Here is a 24,202-nt window from a genome sequence, read left to right on the forward strand (position 1 = left end):
ACCTATACAGAGGAGTTATTGATTTAAATAATGGAAAAGTGTAAGTTCTTTCTTTCACCATTGCAAGCATTTTCTGCTATGTTACAGAGGAGTGGTTAGGTAGCTGCTACTCCTTTGATTATAGCATTCAGCAGCATTTATTTTCTTGGGGTCAAGTTAACATTAAGTCTTCTGAAGTTTGCTGATACTGTACATCGAAGAGCATGAAGTACTCCAACAATATGAAAATATAAAAGAGAAGAAGATATTTAGAATAAAGTGAATTTAAGATATTTAACAAGATTTATGAAAAGTAGATTTGGCCACCATGTTCCCTAATTATAGTTTCATAATATAATAAAAAAGCCTCTTGAGGTAATGAACTCTTAGTTCAATTTAATACATGCCATGGTGAGTGGGGTCCACTTGTAGCCACTATTACCACGAGCTTAATTTCCTATGTTATAAATGAGTGAGTAAAAGAAATAATAACTGAAATTAAATTTATGGGGAACAAAAATTAGGTGAATTTTGACTAATACCAAATACAATTCAATCATTCAAATGAGAAATTTAGTTGAAAGTAACCCATGTTTTTAATACATCCTTGTTATCGTATTTTGTGGCATATAAGGCGCACAGCCATAACAGGGAGTAATTAGGATTACCTACGTATTTATTTTTTCCTCCTGCAGCCATAGTTTTCTTTTAATAATATATACAATACAGGTTGTACCTCTCTAGTCTGGCAACCTCGGGACCTGACCGGTGCTGGACCATGGAAATTGCCGGACCATGGAAATTCACCCTTTTCCTGGATAGATAGTGACTTGTGCTTATGCTTGGAAGCACTAGCACCACTTACTCTGCATCATGGTCTCTTTGAAGACATATTGGAGGGTTAAATGTCGTATAGTAGCTTCTCAAATTTCGCAAGTTTTTAATTCTTAACGTATTTTATTGGAACACACAAAAAAATAAATAAAAAAAAAATTTGACGGCGGAAACTTGAATTTCGACGGGTTTGAACGGCCTGACGAAGTGCATAATCGTGTAAACAGCGTCATTTCTCTTATGTACAAAAGATTCATTATTGTTTATTACTGAATGTCTTTTTTATTGAATTAATGTTTATGTGTGCAAAATGAGCAATACAATTCATTAATAATACGTAGAATATTAAAACACACGAGGAAATGACACAGCATTGTTTTCGTTGATTACAAAGCCAGTGACTGACTGGTTCTACTTCTAAAACTGAAGAAAATAAGACCTTGGTTGTAGCTGTAGTAAAATTAATATGGTTGTTTTAAGTACGGTAATGTTATTTAATGTTAATAAATGGAACAATAGAAGTAGCTAACGATAATGGTAAAGAAAAAAAGAGAGATCGCGTATGTAAGTGCGCATGCGCACACGTGAAAACATATCGTCATTACTTTACATAAGAATATGAAAGCAACACTTATTTACTGTTCATATATATTTTAATTAATGTTTCTGAATTTGTTTTTATTGAATTAATGTGTGTGCAAAATTAACAATACAATTTATTAATAATACGTGGAATATTAGAGGAGACGAGACGGCTGCCGGCATTGTTTATGTTAAAGCTTACGAAACCAGTGACTGATTGGTTCTACATATAAAACTGAAGAAAATAAGACCCTGATTTTAGCTGTAGTAAAATTAATGTAAAAAAATTAATATGGTTGTTTGAAGTACCTGTAATGTTATTTAATGTTAATAAATGGAACAATATAAGTAGCTAACCATTAATGGTAAAAAAAAAAGTGAGACTGCGCGTATGTAAGTGCGCACATGTGAAAACATATCGTCATTACTCTACATAAGAATATGAAAGCAACACTTATTTACTGCTCATATATATTGAAGGGTTAAATGTTGTACTCTGTATAGACAAGCAGAGAGAGAGAGAGCAGCCGAACTGCCGGATGCTTAATGATTAGCCCACCCGGGCATAGGTCACTGACCCACATTGGGGCCTGAGGGGCAAAAATTTAATACTCCTGTAATAATAATAATAATTCAGATAAGTAAAAAAAAAAAAAAAAAAAGCTGCCTATTGGACAAACTAAAATCGTTCCGGACCACAGGAGTTTCCGGACCACAGAATGCTGGACTAGAGAGGAATAAATAAAAATAATACCAATAAATAAGTTACAACAAAAAATACTCAACATACAGGCAATTAAAACATCTAATAATTACTTAATATGTAATATTAGGACACGTCGCTACCAAATCTAATCTAGAAGTCGCATTCTGGATTGAACAAAAATACTGTATGGCCAATCCAGTAAATAAAAACCAAATTAAATTTCAACACAATCGCCATTTGCATGTACTTCCTAGTTCACCATAGCAACGCAGACACTACCACCTCTGATTCCCTAGCAACGCTCTTCCCCCACACATCTCTCCTCCTCCCGCTCCCCCAATGAGCTAACTGGGGGGACAATTATTTCTTTCACTTTTTTCACAGTATGTATGTCGGATGGTGTCTGCATCTAATTGAGTAAAAATAAATGAAGAAAGTTACATATATCTACCCGAGAATACGAGAAGAAAAACAACCATAACACCAGAAGTCTGGTGGTTATAGCGACGAGTCTAACCTGGCTAAAATGCTGTAAATGTGAAAACGTGATATGTAAATCTTAATTTGTATCAGATATTTGGAGATTTAAAAATAAATGTTACAGGTATGGCATTGTAAGAGATCAGAAATGGTTACTGCTTAGCTACCTTTGAAGAGTTGGGTGTCTGCTGTAGGGACGTTAATCGACTCGGGTTATCATCATCAGTACAGTAGTTATAAATCGGGCTTTTATATTTTCAATATTTTTTTTTATTAATTAAATATTATAATACTTATGTGTTTTAGTAAGCAGTAACATATTTTTAATTCTGGATTTGGGTTAGGTTGAAATTAGCCTACTGGAGACAGCAACTGGGGGGATTCATTAGGTTACGGGAGAGCTCAACTTCACATTAGGTCGCAGGCTGATTTTTCAAGCCATTTTTTCAGAGAGAAAAGTGCGCCTTATATGCTGTAAAATACAGTAACTTATGACAGGTACCTGCATCTTCAACGTGCATACACAGAATACGTACAAGTGAAACCTTTGATATCATGTTGTTTCATAATCCTTTCATGCTTAAATGGGCATCCAAGTTACTTTATGCTGAGTTCTTGTCCTCTAGTGAATAAATTAAGTACTGTAGTCATAAAGGATTTTATCACAATAAAATAAATTAATCAATGTCTTACTTGACATATCATTGTAATATGTGTAAGGCTTAAGACTTTTGACTCATTACTTGATAGATTGTTAACTAGATATGCTATTACATTTGTGTTTTCCTTATGTTATTACTCTGATTCTGTATTCAGCTCCTTTAATTGCATCATATATATATATATGTATATATATATATATATATATATATATATATATATATATATATATATATATATATATATATATATATATATATATATATATATATATATATATATATATATATATATATATATACACACAGTACAGTCAACCCTCACTTTACGCGGTTAATGTAACCCACAGGGTACCGCGGAAAGTGAGAAACGCGTAAAGTGAATAACATAACATATGGGATTAAATGAAATAGGGACCAGCTGACCCCCAAACTCCACTTTTTCCAACACAATACCTATGTTCTAGTAAAAATAACATCTTAATTTTATGATGGTACATGCACACAATTAATACTTAAGAGAAATAGAGAAATACAGTCGCCAAGTTAATGTCCATTCAAATAATGGACACGACTCCCTCCCCCTCTTCTCACACTACACTGCTGGCTCTTCCCTCTGAGAAATTTTGGGGGGAAAACCAGGTATAGTAATAAATAATACCTCAAACTAAAGTTAGGATAATATAATTGACATTGCTGGATTCCTTGTAAGACCAGGAATATTTTGAATATAAATGTCATATATTTTTCACAAAAGATAACATATTTACTCAGAGCAATCATTACATCTAAAATTTGTATGTCTAATGCAAAATCTATGATGTTTATTTTCAAAATGATCATCAAATTGTAAGAATTCCAGCAATGTAACTTATATTCTGGCCGGATAATTTGTATGAATTTTATGAGCTAAATAAAAAAATTATACTTCACCCGCGTAAAGGGGTACACGCACCGCGGAATGTGAGCATCCTGGGTTCTGGCAGGGCACCGCGTAAACGTGGAAACGCGGAATGTGGGACCGCGTAAAGTGAGGGTTGACTGTATATATATACTGTATACTATATTTTTTTTCAGGGAAATGTTTGCCTTATCGGAGGTGCATCATGACATGTGTGCCTACACCAACCTAACTGACGATGTCTTTCATCGGATCATCTTAGCTGAAGAGGATGACCCACAACTGAAGGATGCACAAAACATCCTCAGAAACATCCTCACCAGGAAACTGTATGTTTATGTTGGCCAAACACAACCCAAAGAAGCAGGATCCTCCAATAAAATTGTGAGTTATTTATACAGTATTTATCGATCTTAGTGTTTTTGAGGGTGAAAGTTCAATTAATGGTCTTCTATTATATTTCATGAGCAAAGTTTGAAATGATAGACTTCACACGGTTCCTGTCTGGGCCTTCAGCTAGCTTCCAAACTACAAAATTAAAGAATAACTGAACAAAATCATGATTACTGTATAAATATGTTAAAGTAGTTTATAGTTGCATCTAAACCTATGAGTAAGTTGCCCTGTATTATGGAAGCTGCCCAACTTTGGGTTTTGCCAGAAATATGGGATTTTAAAATAAATCCTGCATTTATCAGGAGAACAAGTGATAGTAACATGTTCCACATACGTCATCAGGGTTTTTGAGTTGTATTTTTTATGATTTATTTGTTAATATGTAAAATTTATATACGTACAGTACAGATATGTATTTTATTTTACAGACTAAAGCTGATCTGCTTACGGATCTGCAGGAAAATATTCCTGAAAATAGTACATTAAAGAAAGATGATTTCGATGTTTTAGAAGTCAAACTTGACTTTGGTATGGGCGATACGAACCCAATAGAACATGTCCATTTCTACAACAAGATGTCACCCGAGGATGTAAAAGCTATGCGGGACGATGTTTCTGTGTTGCTTCCCAAGAGGTATGACTTTTCAAGATATATATATGTGTGTGCGTGCGTGTGTGCGTGCGTGTGTGCGTGACCTAGTTGTATCCATGTTAACAGGGAAACTTTAGTAGATGAGAGAAGGGTATAGCTATCCTGCTTCAACAAGGAGACATGACAACTATAAACATAAAAAAAACAGAGGAAATAATAATTCAGTAAGGAGTAGGGGCGAATATATGTACTAATAAGAATGGAAAGGCATTAGGTATGGATGAAATTACAGGACAGTAGTAATGTTAAGGGAGGCAGGTTACAAAATACCAAAGGAATTGTTCCAAGAGTATTTATTGCACAGTCACAAACAAAGGTCCTCTCGCCTCTTCTCCTGAACCACAAACCCTGAGATTCAGACTCCAACGCATTTGTGAAGGTCCAGAAAAGGAATAGGATGTGAAGATAAAGTTTATGGTGTATGGACTCTGAGTTAAATGTATCAGAAAAAAAATAATCTTTTGTTTGTGGCATTTATGGATTTGGAAGTAGTCAGAATATAACAGATGTTTTTCTTTGGTTTTTCCTTCATGGATAAGTTGCTGGGGAGGATTGTGTGTTTAATGGTAACAGAGCAGCTGTTGCAGGATGCACACAATTCATTAGATAAAGTAGTAATTCAAGTGTCAAAACTTTTATGCATTTTGTTGACATCAAATGTTTGAAATTATTATTGTTTTCAAACTGCTTCTTGTTATTGCCAAATGTGTAACAGAAATATACAATATATTTAAAGCTCTTAAAATATCTTAAATAAATAATAGTTATTAATATTTGTATATACTATTTAAAATTCACATTTGGGTTTATGTGTATATGAAAATCTCTCTTCTTTTTTTCAGTATTCATGAAGTTATATTTCGTGTCTTGATCAAGAGCTACAGCGAAGAACACCTTAAAGAAGCCCACGGTATTTTCAAGGCTGTATGTGAGAAGCTCAAAATGAAGGAACCTTCTGTAAGTATTGTACCTACATGGTGGATATAGTAGGTATGCTTTAGATAATCTCCATCTTTTCAAAACACTAAAAATATTATTGACTCTGTGCCACCAGTCAAGGGCAGATTATATAAGTTGAACATTTTAATATCTACATTATTGGGAAAATTTCCATAAGAAATAGTTATGTAAATATGGATAATAGCTCAAGGTGACCTAAATAAGTAATGATTGTAAGAGATATTAGCGAGGGACTAAAAGAGTGAGTGGAATTGGTAATATTGTTCCGTTGATAGTTTTCTGTCTTCTGTAACCTCACTTCCAAGCCTGTATAACATAATCTATATACTGTATCTGTGTCCTCGTTTGTGTGAAGTATCTATCTGCTGTTAATTCTCGTTAAACTGTATATAACACACAGTAGCAGACACAAGTTCACTTGTGGTGAAACGGAGTCACAGGAATGAGACTGAACTTGCTTACCCCGACTGTCATCTAGTGCGGGTGTGCTGTTTTATTTAATTTCGGGGTCAATAGTGCATCAGTTTTGGAGGGAGTCAACACAGACTGGATTATTTACACAAGAATACTGTGTAGTACACCATACATGCCTCATTTTTTATGAACCAATGATATAACTTATGCTGAGATAGTTGCAATATTCCTAGTGTGTGTGTTTGATAGATATGAATGTACAGTCAACCCTCACTTTATGCGGTCCCACATTCCGCGTTTCCACGTTTACGCGGTGCCCTGCCGGAACCCAGGATGCTCACATTCCGCGGTGCGTGTACCCCTTTACGCGGAGAGCGGCTGGCGAGCCGCGCCATTTTTGGATCCAAACCTCCCGCCATCCGCCATGTTGTGTAAGCGGCGCGAACATGGTGCGCACAAGGTCGCCCAGTCATCAAAACATTACCAGTTCTTCACCCGCCACCCACCACAGCCGGCCCAAGTCAGTGATAGTGATAATTATGGTGAGGATATGGACTTTGGGGGGTTTGACAAAGAGGCCCTGCAAGCCTCTGTGGTGGATAGTGATACAATTGATACAAGTGATACAGGTGAGGGCCAATAATCTGCCCTCTGCCTCGGAACCAACCGCCCATCCCCGTGTGCCCAGCCATTTTTTCTACTAATGTAAGTGTTAAAAAACCTAATATTATTGATATTTCTCTTAATTATTAATTGTGTGTGCATACCATCATAAAGTTAAGATAATATTTTTACTACAACATTGTTGTGTGTTGTCAAAAAGTGGAGTTTGGGGGTCGGCCTGGTCTCTATTTCAATTAATCCCATATGTTATGTTATTCACTTTACGCGTTTCTCACTTTCCTCGGTACCCTGTGGGTTAAATTAACCGCGTAAAGTGAGGGTTGACTGTATAATTTTTTTGTTTGTGTGATGAATATGAATTAATAACTAAAGAATAAAGTAATCACACACCTCTATCTTCTTGTAGGTTGACTCATGGTCCAGACTTCTTACCTCTGCCAATTTGACCAACTTGGAATCAGTGGATCAATAAAGTGACAGTTCTGCAACACAGCATACAGGGTATTTCTTTTCAATAAGGAGACCAACTTGAAACTTAGCAGTACTGTATTAAACTACCCTGTACCTTGTTTATTAAAAAAGTATGTACTGTAAAGGTATAAGAATGTTCATACAGTACACACATTTCTGTAGCTTGATATGTTCTTAAAATATTGTTTCTAGAATATTTTCAAATATCACAGTGTAAGGAATATTTTTTTAGTAAGATTATACCAAAGAAATTATAGTCATTATAATTTTAAATTCTTGTTTTTAAAATATTCTATGCTTGTACTTAATTATACAGTACATTAGAATTGATTTAGAAATACTTATGGGACTTAACATGTAAATAAATGTAGGGTCTTCTAATAGTACATTTTCGTCTGTTTTATTTGGTAAACATATACAGTAGTCATAATTTCTTGATTAAGTTTTCTATACTGGGGTGAAAATGATTTTTAAATTTATTGAAGATGATTTTTTGGAGAATGTGCCCCTTGGGAAAATCTTTCCCAAAGCTGGAATTTTCCGGAAAATTTCAATTCCGGCTATCAGAGAGTTCCGAGTTTGAGGAATTCTGCTAACGGAGATTCCCTGTATTATTATAATATGTTTATTTTTTTCTACTTAATTAGTAAATAAATCATATATCTTGAGGTACATTGTTCCTTCTTTACCAGGATCTAGTCTAGGCAAACTCTGTAGCCAGGTTCCCTTTAACCCAAACTTAATCCACACCAAAGAATACTGTCATCTTTTGTCGGGTTAGTCATGTGAGGTCAAGGCAGTTATTGACATTGTTGACCCTTGGATTACCAAGTGTCACCACCAGACTTGATTATGCCCTTTAAATCCAATGTTACTGTGGCCTTCACTTTTGCACACAATTTTGCTCACTATTTTTTGGGTGTTAGAGTATTTGTATGTTTATATAAATGAATATGTTTGCATGTAAAAGTATTTGTGGTTATATTTATGCATATAGAAGACATCAGCCTATGCCAACATTTCCTTGCCTGGCTCTGCGTTGTGTGAATATCTCGTCAGCTCTACTGGACTGATATTCACGCCTAAGTGTATCACAGTAAGTAATAAGAATTTTGGAATTCAATTGTTACTCAAAATCATTTCAAAATTTTGTTTATCAATGATGCAAATAAATGTAGCTTTTTGATCTGTTGTTTGTTTATTTCATTACTATACCTTCTGCATGTTTGTTTATAGACCAGGATGCTTTCTTCAGGAGTTTGGTCAGAGAGGGATTTGCTTGTGATGCAAGATATTTTCAAAGTGCCAATCTTTTTATCAATCTTTATATCAATTTATTTTGAAGTAAGTTTCAACAGGAGTAGATTAGGTGCATCAGATTAATCTCTTATTTATTTCCCCCAGATGTTGAACATAATAGTAAGGTTGAAGCATTTTGAGGTACCTATACATTAGTGATCTTCTTTCGACCAAGCAAGGTGGGGTTTTTTTGCAGCATAATCGGAATCCTGTTCAACCTCTCCCTCCAATACTGTGTCAGAGAGTGGGTGGGTAGGTGGTCTCAACCTGTTTCCCCAGTTTTGCATGTTACATATATGGATTTTCTAAGTATTCTGGGTACCTAGTTTTGGATGGCTAGTTATTCATTGTTGGAGGGATTTCGAGTATTGGCTCCTGACTTTAAATTGTTGCTGTAGTCCATATCACCCAATACTGTATGTTGTTTGGGTTTTCCAGTACGTGGTATACTCATTTCACAAGGCTATCTCTCTAGGAATCATTTTGAATCACTGGGTAACCATTTTGTACAGGAGGTTTTGATCCTAAAACCGTTTCAATAACGGAACTAATATAGTGTATACTGCATTCTACCTGTCCCCCTGGGATGTTCTTATAGGTTGACTGGAGTGATGGAGTTTCAAAAGTAATACGTACAGTAATCTGTATGTCAACTATGAAATACAAGTTTCCCAAATGTGACAGGATAATTTATATACTGTACTACACCAAAAGTATATACACTGGTGTAATGATTGTTTATCAGACCATAGCTTACATCCCACAGAAGAACAGCACATATAACAGCAAGTAGTTGCCCATGTGGTAACCCACATAGGTTGACATACCCTACAGTGAGAGTAAGACCTGACTCAAGAGAGATCAGTCACATTGACCTAGAGTTCTCACTGCCACGCGATTAGCTTAACCCTGCGACATGACCATGTTAAAGAAACCACACTTAGCCAAGACACACCCGGGTGGTAATAATAGGAAGCATTACCGACTGGTGACATGACCACGCACCTGGACAAACACAGCTGTCCAGATCTAACCAGTTAAGCGTTAATTAGGAGAGGTCATCTGCCTGCTCTCCTCCAATGTAAAGGCCTCATGGGCATTGCATTACTTTCACATCACTGAAAACAGAAGACAGAGTCACGCTTTTCACTAGTAGAGGTCGGGAAGGAGACTTACCTCCCCAGTACCGCGTCTCCAGCTAGCAGAGTCTCCCATAGGAGACATAGTCCAGCAGCACCCGCTGGGCCTCCCTCAGGTTACACGTAAGTCATTGTCAGAGCTATCCATAGGGTGAGTTACTTACGGTGGGAAGTGTAAAAATTCATGTTTGTGTCCGAGAGTCGGTGTCTCGTAACGTAAATACAATGTGCTATTAATGTGTCTGTGTCATTGAGTGAATAATAAATAGCTGTACTTAGAATTGGTGGTTTAGAAGATTCCCCCTACGAATATAACATACAGTACAGCTAAATAACTAACCGGCCACGCTATCAACCTTCCTCCTCACTTTACAATCCTACAACTAAATATTCTATCTATACGTTCTACCAAAATCCCCCCCCCCCCATTACACTGGTATGTATTGTACAGTATTATATGTATATGTATTGTACTACCAACAGCAAACAGAGAGCATAAGAATGAGGTTTTTTAGATGGAAGCCCAATTTATTGGTAATATAATAATAAAGTGGTATTAGCTAATGGTAAAATAAGTATGACCTTACATTAGTTTATCACTACTGGTAGGTGTTACAGGGTCCTTGATATGCCAGTGTAATATCAGGGTTGTTGCAAGTAATAATTTCCAGACAGCCAGAGTTTGAGTAGGTCTTGCCATCAGTGCCACACACTGGGTTATACTCTTGTGTACACACATCTGGACAGTTGACAAGGTTATCTGAGGGTTGGATTCAAGAGTTAGTACATTACTACCCTTACAGTTACACACTGCAGATTACTCAAAATGTTAAATTGCAATGCTGCAAAAATTTAAATTTTTTTGTAAATGCTGAATGCAAAAAGATGCAAATTTCATTCTTTCATAAGTTCCATTCAGTAACTATACATTCTCTTCTGTACCTGAATTCACAATATTTAATTAAGCTTATGATTGTACTGTTTTATGTGGTTTCTCAAATAGAAGACCTATCTGACGGAAGGAGCGAGGGAAACTATGACTAAAACTCATTTATGAAACAGACCTCAAGAACCAATGAAACCCGAACAAATAAATCAGAACTACCTGAGGATTGTTAGATCATAGGTCTGGTGAAATTTGTTTTTGGAGGTCAATAACATAAATGATTTTCTGACTAGTTATGTTCCTGTCTCTCCAGGATTTTTTCAGTAAAAAAATATAGCAAGAAAGAGCTTGTTAAAAAACAAAAGAGGACTATAACTAAATATTTAACAAAAGAGGATCAAAAACAGTGGTATCAGTACAGTATGTGGATTCATTACATGGAAGTTGTTTCAGGTGGGGGATTCCTGATCCAAGAGGCAAACAGGAATGACAGTATTTGACCTGAAGGCTTCCTGCACCCCCCAGAACAAGGTGACCAATACTACTGTTATTGTTATTATGCAAAATTAGATAAGTTTTATAATTCATACATTTCACTTTAACTAAAGAAAATTAAATAATGATTCTACCATGACTGTATTCCTGTAAGTTATATCCTACCATGACTGTATTCCTGTAAGTAATATCCTACCATGACCGTATTCCTGTAAGTAATATCCTACCATGACTGTATTCCTGTAAGTAATATCCTAACAACGTTTTCGTTTTTAGGTGTGAGTGGTATGGATGTCAGGCAAACATACTGAACTTTTTCAAGGTCAGTGCGAGTTAAGAGTTCTTCATGGGACAGTAACTCACCACACCCTAAGTTAGTTTTGTTCATTCAATTTGTTAATTATCATTGTTGTGCAACTAAATCTGAAATAATGTGTGTGTCCAGTATTTTTCCATATTTAAGGGAGTTGCACTCCTATCCTTAAGACTGGTGCCTTTGCTTAGTGTATTGTGTTAAATCTATAGATAAATGGAAGTCCATTTATACAGACACCCACTACATGGGTCTTTGAACCTTTCTGCCTTTAAGTTAACTTAGTTTCCTCCTTCCTAAGGTCTTGTATTATCACTGATGAATGATCTGCTATTATTGCAGCAAACAGTAAGGGTAAATGTGGAATATAGAAATACAATATAACAGGTTTAGTATACAGTGTCAATGTCTTCTGCCCCAACAACCACTTATTGACACACATGTTTAGTAGTCCTGTTCTCTCTCAGTCATACATTTACAGTACACATAACTAAAATCTGTAACAGTAATAGTTCTGTCACAGAGAAGTTTTTGGTGTAAAACATGTTTGTCTGAAGAGGACAGACTTGTTTACCACTACAGTACAGAACAGTAATCTCCTGGATCAAACTGTGAAAATTCTGTAAACTCGGAACCTCAAGCTCAGTTACTATTCTTTTAGGTCATAGGGTTCATGACAAAGTACAGTAGACATGTGAAACTCACTGCACATCCCATCGTTCTTCTTGTATATGTTAGGATTTTGGCATATGGTTGCATTCAGTGCACAATCATTTCCATAAGTCATGCCGTCACTCCCACACACAGGGTTGTACACGAAGGAACAGGGAAAGTTACAGTCAGTGGGATTCATTGTGCCTGCAATGATGAACAAAGTTTCTGATTATCAAAGAAAGGTTAAACAATGTACACCTTAGAGACATGCCTATTGCAATAAGATTAAAGAGTACTACATACATGAATTATTATTATTGGATTACTGTATTTTAACCAATACTGTAATGCAATAATATTATGAGGTCCCCCAAACAGCATTTTATTTTACTTAATCACTTACAATATTTGCTCGACACCTCCTTCAGGCTGCTCTGCTCCAAACATTTGCAATAGTTTTTTGAGACTCGTTCAAACCTTCTTTTATTTCATTTTATTACATTCTATTTGCTACTTGTCAGCTTCCTGTTGGCAAGTGCTATACTGGACATACACGATTTCTTGAATATAAGTGACCCAATGTTGGTAAATTTCAAACTTAAAGGAGTTCACACTTGGTGTTGTCTCAATGTTCATGTTTAGTTTATTCAGATAGTTCACAACTCCTAAGTGATTTGTGCTGTCAGTGGCCTTTGAGGTGCGTATACTGTACTTCTATTAAATCACCCATTAAATGATCTTTTCTCTCTTGATAAGTGAGGTGTTTGAGTGCTGGTAACAGGTTTGGTAGCACAACTTTGGACGTTCTCAATCGGTTAACAAACTTTACTTATATTCATTGTCAACTTTAACACGTGTCTTCTCACAATTAGGTTCATATGGGGAAATTTTATTTTGTTCATTAGGATATGTGATATACAGTACTGTACTATTATTATGACAAAGGTGCATGCTTTTGCATTTTGTAATGTTGAACCTCATTAATCATTCCTTTAACCTTATTTCAAGTTAATACCTGTAGTAGTCATCACTTTAGGCTTCACAGATTAAATTAAAGATTAAATTTCTCTGATTAACTTCATGTTATTGGGAAACATTGAGCAAATCGTTCATTAAACAGACAGTCAACTCTGGTTCCAGCTCACTGCATGTCATAAGTACACCTGCCACCTTTGGTTCATAAATAAAGTAACTCGGCCATGATATAATATTTTTATGAATTCTGTGTACTTTTATCTTCAATTTAATTTTCAGACCTTCATGAAATACACGGTTAAATACCCCAGCAAAGTCTAATTATACATTATTAACCTGACTACCACATTATAGGATCTGTGCATACATCCAGTATCTGTAAGCTGCGTCAAGCACCTAACATTAGGCCTGTAATTATTTGTGCAAAAGCAGTTGAACTTTTTTATTATAAGACTCACATATGCTATTTTCCAGTCATTAAGGACTTTTCTTCATACAGTACTGTAATTAATTTTGCAGAACCAGCTAATAAAGATTCTGAGAGCTATTTTACACAACTTTCTTAACACATTATCAGTAGTATTCACACTAGACATTGCTGTACACATTTCTTTTAATAACTCTTGGAACAACCTGTCATAGAGTGTTGTGATGGCACCAAATGTGAGATGTTTCAAGACCAGACTTGACCAACACTGGAGTGAGTTCAGATACATTCAGGAGCCGGTGCTTGCCCAGTACTTGCCAACAGTGTGTAACAGAGATGTGACTGATCGCCCAAGTGGCTAACAAGCCAATCAGTGGTGAAGAGGATAAAAGTATAAGTAAAAGTAAGTACTATACACATATATTGCAGACCTCCGTGGTACTGTACTAACATAAACACTGCACATATGTTCCACATCATCCCATCAGTTCCCAACAATACAGTGACTATGTTGACAACAGAATTGTAAAAGAGCAATGGAAGAGAGGTCTTTGGGAAGAGTTTATGTGATTGAAGAAAAGGATAGAGTTGTCTAAAACTACTCTGTGATACCTGGTGATCATCAAAATATTTTTAAATGATACTTAATTTTCCTATAAGGAGAGACACCTTGCTCCTCTTCACTGTCTACAATGTAAACAATTTGGATTCATTGGTAGGAATACTTTTGTGCATCATATATAGTTGTACCTGAGAATAAAATGATTATAGGTATTCACATGGGGATCATTAACTGTATAGTATGTAAATGTAAAAAACTCAATGCATTGTCCATTATTGAGCTTGTATAAGGAAGGGTTCTGGCACCTGGCTGCATCCAGCTGACAATCATTGCCATAAGTCTGGCCATCACTGCCACACACAGGGGCATAGTTCAGGGGACAAGCAGTAGAACATGATGAATCTCCTGTCATAATAATTTGTTATTATTATTACACTATTTTGATGTTTAATTTCTCATAGCACTTACTCTTTTGAAAGTTAATAACAAATAAGTAGATTATGGCATCAAGATCATATCAGGCTTATTACCCCTATAGCACAGTTCATCATTGACGTCACACAGTTGTGGGCGGAGCTTCTGGGAGACTATGGTGGTGCAGAGAACAAACAACTCGCTGTTTACCTGTTGCCCTCAATAATACAGTAAATTCAAATACTGTAACCATAGCTACAATTATTATCTTCCTCATTAAAAGATGTAAAAACAAAATCGACTAAAATATAACAGCTGTCAGTATATGAACTATATACAGTATTTCATTGCTGCGTTACTTTTTTTTACTTTTACTCTCTTCGCCACTGATCGGCTTGTTAGCCGCTTGGGCGATTGGTCACGTCTCTTTTCATTTATCTTCTTCACCAAAAGATCGGCTCGCTAGCCGCCCGGACGATCGGTCACGTCTCTGTCACAATGTTGGCAAATACTGGGCATGCACCGGCTCCTGAATGTACCTGAACCCGCTCCAGTGTTGGTCAAGTCTTGTCTTGAAAGAGCTCACACTCGGTGCCGTCACAACACTCTCTGGTAGATTGTTCCAAGAGTTTACAACCCTCACTCCGAAAAAGTTTGCCCTCATGGTTTTCTGGACTTGCGGCTTCTTCAATCTTGAGCTGTGACCCCTTGTGGGGCGAGCGTCCGCCAGCTCCAAGTAAGGACACTCAACTGAGTAGTGCCCCCTGAGATGCTTATACACCTCAACTAGGTCCCCCCTTGCCCGTCTGTAGTTGTTACCACGTCATCTCGAATCTATTTTTAGTAACATCGGTGAATGACAAACTGTTCTAGACAGTACCAATGAGTGATATAGAAATACAGTATGCAACTTACCACAATTCCCATCACTGTGTTTTGATAAGGAGGGGTTTCTGCATATAGCAATATTGAGTTCACATTGGTTGCTGTAAGTTTGGCCATCACTACCGCACACTGGGTCATAATTGGCTGGGCAGATAGTTGGACAATCATCAGTTGGATTCGTCCCTCCTGTCATGATGAGCTTAATTACTTCTTTGACAAAACCATCTTATTAATGTAAAATTGTATAAGTAAGTAATCCATACCAATTAAATGCCTCTGGAAAGGTGCTGGTGACATAGTGTAGCCTGGTTGTCAAATATTATACCGTGTATAGTGTTTGTATACATCTTGGATTAATATCTGTACCACTGAGTTAATTTCATTTCCCTAGAAGACTAAGAGCTCCATTATCATTTATTGACTGTAGAACCAGTGTGTCCAATATATGGTTCAGTCTCGTACTAATTGAATTATAAAATGAACTACAAAACTAAAAGTTTTCCTTTTACACAGAAGGTACAGTACATGGTATTAGTGAGTAGTTTTTATTACAGAAAATATTTATTACAAGTATACAGTTCAGAACTGTACAAACCAGTTTTGTTCTTGCTCAATACAGTAATACTTGTACTATACAGTACAGTAAAAGTCCAAAAATCTGGATGCCAGAAATCCGGACCACCTGAGAATCCGGACTTTTCGAAAACTCAAACTTTTTTTTTTTAGCTGGCTTTTGTGTGTATGTGCGCATGTGTAAGCACCACAGCTGCACAGCAACAACAAGCGACCACGTGGTCGCCACTTTAAAACGAGCAATCAAAGTGTGACAACGTATGTAATTTTGAGTCCTACTGTTTCCATTTACAGAGCACTGTACAAGCCCATAATAATGGCTCTTAAAGTAGATAAACTTCGGTGTGTGAAGAGAAAGAAGAAGACGTTGAAATTGAGTGACAAACTTGAAATAATTAAGAAACTAGAATGTGGTGTGAGCAATACTGTTCTAATGGAAACATATGACATTGGAAAGTCTACAATTTATGATATAAAAAAGGCAAAGAATAAAATTCTAGAATTCACAGCTTTTTCTTTAAAACTGCTCGTTTTGATAAATGAAGCATGCTATATTTGCTAATGAATAAACTATCAAAATGTACCTGTTCATCTCTTCTTTATTCCTCCTTAAATTTGAGTTTTAAAAGTACTGCCTGAGAATCCGGAAAATCCGAAAATCCAGACCAACCCAATCCCCAAGCAGTCCGGATTTTTGGACTTCTACTGTACATTTAAAATATCTGACAGATGAGTTTACTGTACTGTATTAATTTCTTCATATTTTTCTTTAAAAAAGAGGAATACTGTGTGTGATGGAAGTGAAAAACTGTATGTTTTGCATCACGTCAGAAACAATGGAGGATAAAACGAGCCACTGTCTGCTTTTCTTGTCAATGTGGTACCTTAGAATTTAAAAGTTAATAACTACTTGCTATGAATCGCACTAGATGGCATCACAAAAATCATTAACACAAGAAATTATGTCAACTGTTCTCTGGTGGTGGCATGACATGTAAACTGTTCTAGGCTACTCACTACATTCACCGTTGTGCCGTTTATAGATCGAGGGATTCTTGCATGTGGCACTTCTAAAGAAACAGCGATTAAGATAGGTCTGGCCGTCACTTGCACACACTGGTGAGTATCTGTCATAGCAGAAGGTTGGACACTTGCGTCTTCTGTCTGTATGACCACCTGTGTGATATCTACATTTCAAATTGAAATTTATGGTGCATTGCAAAGTATCTTAGAGGAAGTGAGAGCTACATGTGTGCACTGAGCCAACATTAAGAATGATATTGCCAGTAGTTATCCGTGATATAAGAGTGTAGGAACATAGGTGACCAAGTATTTTACAGGGTGCGTGCTGAATGAAATGTTAAACTGAGAAAGCTCCTTTTTATTTATTCAATGACTTCCTGTGACAGTTTGCAGATATCAACTGACGGATTTCATGTGAGAGTTCTATCATTAGATATCAACTGTCTTACACTTCCTTGAGTTTTTAAGATGGATTGGCCACATCAGGGTCTCATGGTTATATACACTACCTGTACTCTGATCTCAATGAAAATTATAAGATTTTGAATTTTATATATACAGTATATACTGTACTGTATTATAATGGGCTTTTCCGTATGGGAAATCAGGTTTTATTTTGAGGAACTGGAGAATTTTTCGTCACATCTTGTCTCTGAGCTGTCTAAGGCCACACTTATATGCAGTACAGGTATATAAAATAAATACAAGTTTTTATTTTAGGCTTGTTCAGAAGCTTTTGGTATATGTTCCATATGGTCCAGCATGCCATCACACTGACTATAAAATGAGTACGTAATTAAGTCAAACCTCAATTATTACTTGAAAACGCTCAAAATAAGAGAGAGTTCAAGGTTCTTCCCAGTAATTTTTAGAAAGCTTACTTGATCTGATTGGTATGGATAAGGAGGGAGAGACTGTGTCTTGCATCTGGTACTTGAAGCTTACTGCTTCTTCCAGGCGCCTAGAGAAACCATTTTCAGCTGTTTACCTCCTTGTTCCCAGGGGGGACTCCTGGGGATCCTGACCCCTCCCTTTTCATCAGGAAATTCCAATACTTTTTCTTTAATGCAGTATTATACTCAGGCATTTTTGTATAGTAAAAAATAATTACTATTGACCTCACAATATCTCCTAATATCAAAATGGCCTCAAAATGCCCATAATATTGATACAGCGCCCTCCCAAAACCTCCCAGCTGAGTGAGCTCGCGGTGTTCCACCACCTACAACTTCTTGGACACCCTCTTTTGCTATTCCTGGATCTGCCCCTGGGTCCATTACCATTTCCAAGGAGTTTAAGACTACCAAATTCTGTATAGTACTCCATCATCCACTCAGATTGATCCACCCCTTCATGATCAGTCTCCACCTTTTACTTACACAAGTTATTTCTTCTTCCAGATCTCTAAAACCAACCTTAGCTTCATCCCCAATATATGAGAATTTTCAGAAGAAGAGAAAGAGACCCTAGATGGTCAGGGCATGGGAGGAAGGCGAGGACAAAGTTCTACATGCAAGGCCAGCATTAAGAAATCCAAGGCCATAGGATCACAGGTAAAAATGGAATGAATTAAACACTGATTCAAGGAAAGGGGTGTAGTCAAACTAGAAAGAGGTTCTCAGTGATGTACAACTAGGATTCATCCTCTCTCTCTCTGTACATTGAAAATATAAATGAATACATAACAAGCAACAAAATTAAGTCTGCAGATGATAGAAATATTTCTAGGAAAGTAGCAATTTGAGAAGACAATGGAAAATGATTTACAGAAACTTTTCAAATGGTTGCCTGACTGGCAAATGCCTTCTAATGTAGCAGAATACAGAACTCCTTTTGTGGGGTACAATAACCGAAAGCACAACTTTGTGAATAATGCTTTCCTAGTACCTTGATTAACCAAACACTGAAAGCAAACTCAAGGGATCATGAACTAAGACTTTGAATGTGAAAATAACATAATCTTCTTTCAGCTCTACAGTTCATTGAGGGCCTTGGGAGCAAGAACTCCTCAAACATAACATGAGAAGATGAACCTTATCAAAAAAGTGAAATTTGGTCCTACAAGTAAAGCTGCCTATTAGGGAAAAAGTGATTACAGTATTGTCTCCATTTACGAGGTCAATTGAACCCGTGGAGGTCCGCGTAAAGCGAGAAACGCGTAAACGAAATAACAGAACATATGGGATTAATTGAAATAGAGACTGGGCCAACCCCCAAACTCCACTTTTTCCGACAATACATACGTTGTACTAAAAATAATATCTTAATTTTATGATGTTATGCACACACACATAATATAGAAGAGAAATATCAATAAGAGAATAATATACTGTACCAGGTAAAAGAAAAATCAAGGTTTAACACTTACGTTAGTAGAAGAGATGGGTCGGCATATGGGAATGGTGGCTGGTTCCGAGGCAGAGGGCAGATTAGTTGCCCTCCAGTGAATCACTATCGCTATTCACAGAGGTTTGCAGGGCCTCCCTGACAAACTCCTCAAAGTCCATATCGTCACTGTCACTATCACTGACTTGAGCTGGCTGTGGTTGTGGTGGGTTGTGGGCGAAGACGTTCGTAATATTACGTTGACGACTAGCATTGATGTTGTCATGATACATCTGGACATACGGCTCCATAATTTTCGACAGAAGGTTATTAGACACTTCATGCCGATGCTTGACTGTGTCTTGTTCAAGGATGAGATTGATTTTCTCCCCCAACTCGATGACTTCCTTCACATAATCATGGCTTGGTCCAGGTTCAAGGTTTTTCTGGGGTGGTGGGGGCCAGCGGAAGCCATTGTGAGGGGATTAGCGGGCACAAGAGAGAACTGTATACGCGGGGAACTGAGAACAATGAGAGTGGCCTGGCTAAGTCAGCGACTCCTTCCCTCTGGTGGCAGGGCATGTCATGTTACATTAAACCAATCACAGCTAGCGGCGGAGGGAGGTAAGGATGCTTGACCCAATCAGTCTGATACGTCATATGACGTCAGCGATAACGTAAGAGCGACCTAATGCACACCCCTCACTACGCCGCTTCCCGCGTATGGTCAAGAATGGACCGCATGAGTAAAAAATGGCGCAGTTCGTCTGGACCTCTCCAGCCGCTCGCCGCGTAAATCATAAAATTTACCGCGTAATTAAAACATTTCATTCTGGCCGCGTAAATCCAGACTATACTGTACAGTACACAAAGTGTCTACTGGTCTGGAAAACCTGGAAAAGCCAGGGAATTTTACAAATAAATCTGGAATTTTATGTGAATTCATTGCAACTTCAAAATATTTCTATTATTTGACAGCAATCTTACCATGAATTAATGATGTACTATAAAATAGGTAAATAATTTAACTTTTAGGAACTAATTCCAGTAAATAGTCCACTCCAAAAACTAAATTGATTGTGTATCTGTTATATTTTATGTTTGCAATCAAATAACCAAATATTATAGGTTATACCTACTAATTCTGCCATGAGTATTGTCAGAGATGACTCATTCTTATAATTAAGTGACTTTATTTAAGTGGATTATTCTACATATTAATCAAGAGTCATATAGGTGGATCAGGAGTATGATTTTTCGTTTTTTGCCAGATTTCCTGCTTTTTTTGGAATGTCCATGTCAACCCACGTAATTCACACAAATTTGAGGAGAAAAATGTGGAGGGGGGTCCAGGTCTTTGCCAATGTTCATCACTAGGCTTGGGGTAGGTCGCAAAAGGATCTTAAATTTCTTGATTAATACTGTATCTTTCTCTCATATATAAATTTCCCAATAGTACAGTACAGTATATACATAATATTGATAACCTCTAATTTTGTTATTCTATCATAATAAATACCGAATTAATGTACTTTCACTCAAAAAAGTATCCTAAAAATATTGTTCATGACAATATGACACATCGGACGTGTTTTGGGGAAATGGTAGAGGACCAACAAACAGAGCCCAGGCACCAGTGGTTGTATTGTTCATTTTGAAATCCATTGGACCCCACTTTTTAGATACTTTTTTGAGCTACTGTACTTGTTATTTTTCAAATTTACACCTGGAAAAGCCAGGGAATTTTGTTTTGTCTGGCCCATAGACACCCTGGTACAGTACAATGTATACTAGGCCTTCAGTATGTAAGGAGGCAACATGGCCAGCAATGCTCTTAACCATCTTCACTTGCCCAAATGTAAAGCGTGATACCAATTCATAATTACATCTGGGTGGACTGGGAGTGCCCCAGCATCAAACCAACAGCCCTAAGGACAAGGGGACAGCACAGTAACCACTTGGCCGCCATACCGTTGGACCACATGGACATTTAAAATCCAAAACAGGATAGAAAATGTAAAACCAAAACTAATTACTCAGGATAACAGGTATGACAAACACAAGTGCTAATAATTTGCCAAGTTTTGGAGAAAAAAAATAAAGAAAAACTTCATGCAGTGTATGATAGACCAACGGGAGTCTACCAACAGAAGTTGCGGAAATAAGATCAGCGCTGGGTGTTTAAAAAGCCCTGGACAGGAGTATCAAGTATTCGAGTAACTACAGTAGTGTCATTAACAGATCTTAAGTCGTGACACAATACATCTCATCCCCTACCAAGGCCACCCTTGGCCGTGAAGGCTGCAAGGCATATTAGGGAACAATAGAAATTAGACATAATGACTGTCACTTACAGCATTCTTTTGTCTATTTTAAATCTTACAAGTAGTATAGTAACACCTCAGAGCTCACATACTTAAGAACAAGTATTTCGTCATACAATTAGTCACTCATTAAGCCCCTGACATGCTTTGGTAAACCATTCCTCACATTATTCACCTCATTCCATACATATACTGTAATTAATTTTGATTCTTGCTTCACAGATTTTAAACTTTTGAAGGTAACAAATATTTCTGCCTCTTATATGGTATTACATTCATTGATCACACACACTCCACTTCTGCATACACCACTTGTCGAGTTTACCAGGGGTGACAGTTGGCACCACCCATGTATCACAGTATCAGGCTTCTGTTTCTCATTGCAGGGACACATTACTCACCCCAAATCCCATCTTTTAATTCAAGTCTTATGACATGCAAGATATACTGGGACCAATTAATATAGAGATTCATAAATTAAAGATGTACCTATGCGTCTGCGCCTTCCATTGTTCCTACACCAGCCAGGCCTACATGGAGCCAAGGTGCTCGTCTGGTCAGCATACTGTCCCTCAGCAATGCACAGCACTACCGCCACCATAACCAGAGAAAGAGTACACCCTCCCATCACCATCTTGCTCCAGTAATAAACAGATGTACCACTGTAGTAACCTGTGGGAAACACTGTGTCAACTGTAGTCAGCATGTCATCCATAGGTAATGCATTCATAAATTCAGACATTAGTGTACTTCCAGAATAAAGAACAAAACAAAAAGAAATCGCACCTCAGAAACCCATAGTTGGTGAATAATTAGCACTGAAAATTTTTCTTTTAAATTTTCCGAGCATTATTATGACTCGTTACGATCCCATACTCTTAAAAAACCTATTCACTCTTTAAACAAATTCACTCTTTAAAACACATTCACTCTTAAAACAGTCACTCTTAAAACACAATCACTCTTAAAACAATCACTTAAAACAGTCACCCTTAAAACACATTCACTCTTAAAACACAATCACTCTTAAAACAATCACTCTTAAAACACATACACTTTTAAAACACATTCACTCTTAAAACAGAGTTCACTCTTAAAACACAATCACTCTTAAAACACAGTCACTCTTAAAACACAATCGCTCTTAAAACACATTCACTTTTAAAACATTCACTCTCAAAGCACAATCACTCTTAAAACACAATCACTCTTAAAACACAGTCATAAAATAGTCACTCTTAAACCACAATCACTCTTAAAACAGAGTCACTCTTAAAACAGTCACTCTTAAACCACAACCACTCTTAAAACAGTCACTCTTAAAATACAATCACTCTTAAAATACATTCACTCTTAAACTACAATCACTCTTAAAACACAATCACTTAAAACATAGTAACTCTTAAAACACAATCGCTCTTAAAAAGCATTAACTTTTAAAACATTCACCCTTAAACACTCACTCTTAAAACTTTCTCTATCAAAACACTCTCACTAAAAAAACACATACTCTTAAAAACACATTTACTCTTAAAAGACATTCACTCTTAAAACACATTTACTCTTAAGACATTCACTCTTGAAAAACGTTAACTAAACACTCACTCCTTAAAAAGTGCACTATTAAAAGTATCTCTTACGCATTCATTCTTTAGACGCAAACACCCTTAGGACATACCCAACAGTGTATAGCTGTCCGTAACCAAAGTATATCTCTAGAAACAGCTGGACGAAGGAGTAACTGAATTAAGAGCAACTCTCACCACCGTACAGGAGCGAGACGAAGGAGTGACTGCAGGTGGAGCGACACTCACCACCACACTGGAGCTGGGCAAGTGTGTGACTAAGGTGAGGTAACCACTAGGATAGGTACGGAGTGGATGTTCATACAAATAAGGGATGTGTGCATTACCTTGGATACACACCACCTCCTTACTTCACTGAATAGTTTGATCATACTTCTCTCACCACCCCCCCCCCCTACACACACACTAGCACGAAAACCCTTGGGAGATCTGTATCCCTACGATATGGTCTGTATTTCATGGTCTTTATCCAAGGACTACGTCACACCACCTTCTTCTTGGCTTTTCTAATGGTCTCCTCATGTTATATTATTATCTTGTGTAAATACCAGAAGAAAAAAATAATTCCTTCACCGCCACATTCTCTCGTGCTTCTTGTACCACAACTGACTTTCGTGTCGTGGCTGAGAAAATAATAATAAACGGGGATGGACCCACAAATACT

General features: G+C 36.9%; 2 protein-coding genes across 5 annotated transcripts in view; one reads left to right on the forward strand and one right to left on the reverse strand.

Moving 5' to 3' along the window:
* LOC121863578 (deoxynucleoside triphosphate triphosphohydrolase SAMHD1-like) overlaps positions 1-8,844 on the forward strand; it is a 28,188-nt gene extending 19,344 nt beyond the window's left edge. For both annotated transcript variants that reach the window (XM_042362292.1, XM_042362293.1), the window contains exons 9-12: positions 4,318-4,525; positions 4,966-5,171; positions 6,032-6,146; positions 7,594-8,844. In XM_042362292.1, coding sequence (XP_042218226.1) covers positions 4,318-4,525; positions 4,966-5,171; positions 6,032-6,146; positions 7,594-7,659 — 595 coding nt within the window. In that variant the 3' untranslated portion in view covers positions 7,660-8,844. The remainder of the gene's footprint in view (positions 1-4,317; positions 4,526-4,965; positions 5,172-6,031; positions 6,147-7,593) is intronic.
* A 1,754-nt stretch (positions 8,845-10,598) lies between these two features.
* On the reverse strand, positions 10,599-23,830 carry LOC121863579 (four-domain proteases inhibitor-like). Of its 3 annotated transcripts, none has more exons than XM_042362295.1 (6): positions 23,716-23,830; positions 22,442-22,624; positions 17,298-17,456; positions 15,738-15,893; positions 12,496-12,648; positions 10,599-10,856 (listed from the first exon to the last, which is right to left on the reverse strand). In XM_042362295.1, exons 2-6 carry the CDS (start codon positions 22,584-22,586, stop codon positions 10,696-10,698), a joined length of 774 nt encoding a protein of 257 aa, XP_042218229.1. In that variant the 5' UTR covers positions 22,587-22,624; positions 23,716-23,830; the 3' UTR covers positions 10,599-10,695. The 3 variants fall into 3 exon arrangements, with proteins under 3 accessions (XP_042218229.1, XP_042218228.1, XP_042218230.1); XM_042362294.1 differs by having other exon boundaries at positions 23,631-23,756; XM_042362296.1 differs by lacking the exon at positions 17,298-17,456 and having other exon boundaries at positions 23,631-23,755.
* Positions 23,831-24,202: the final 372 nt, after the last annotated feature.

This window comes from Homarus americanus, unplaced genomic scaffold (assembly GCF_018991925.1).
Source record: "Homarus americanus isolate GMGI-L3 unplaced genomic scaffold, GMGI_Hamer_2.0 scaffold41366, whole genome shotgun sequence".
NCBI lineage: Eukaryota > Metazoa > Arthropoda > Malacostraca > Decapoda > Nephropidae > Homarus > Homarus americanus.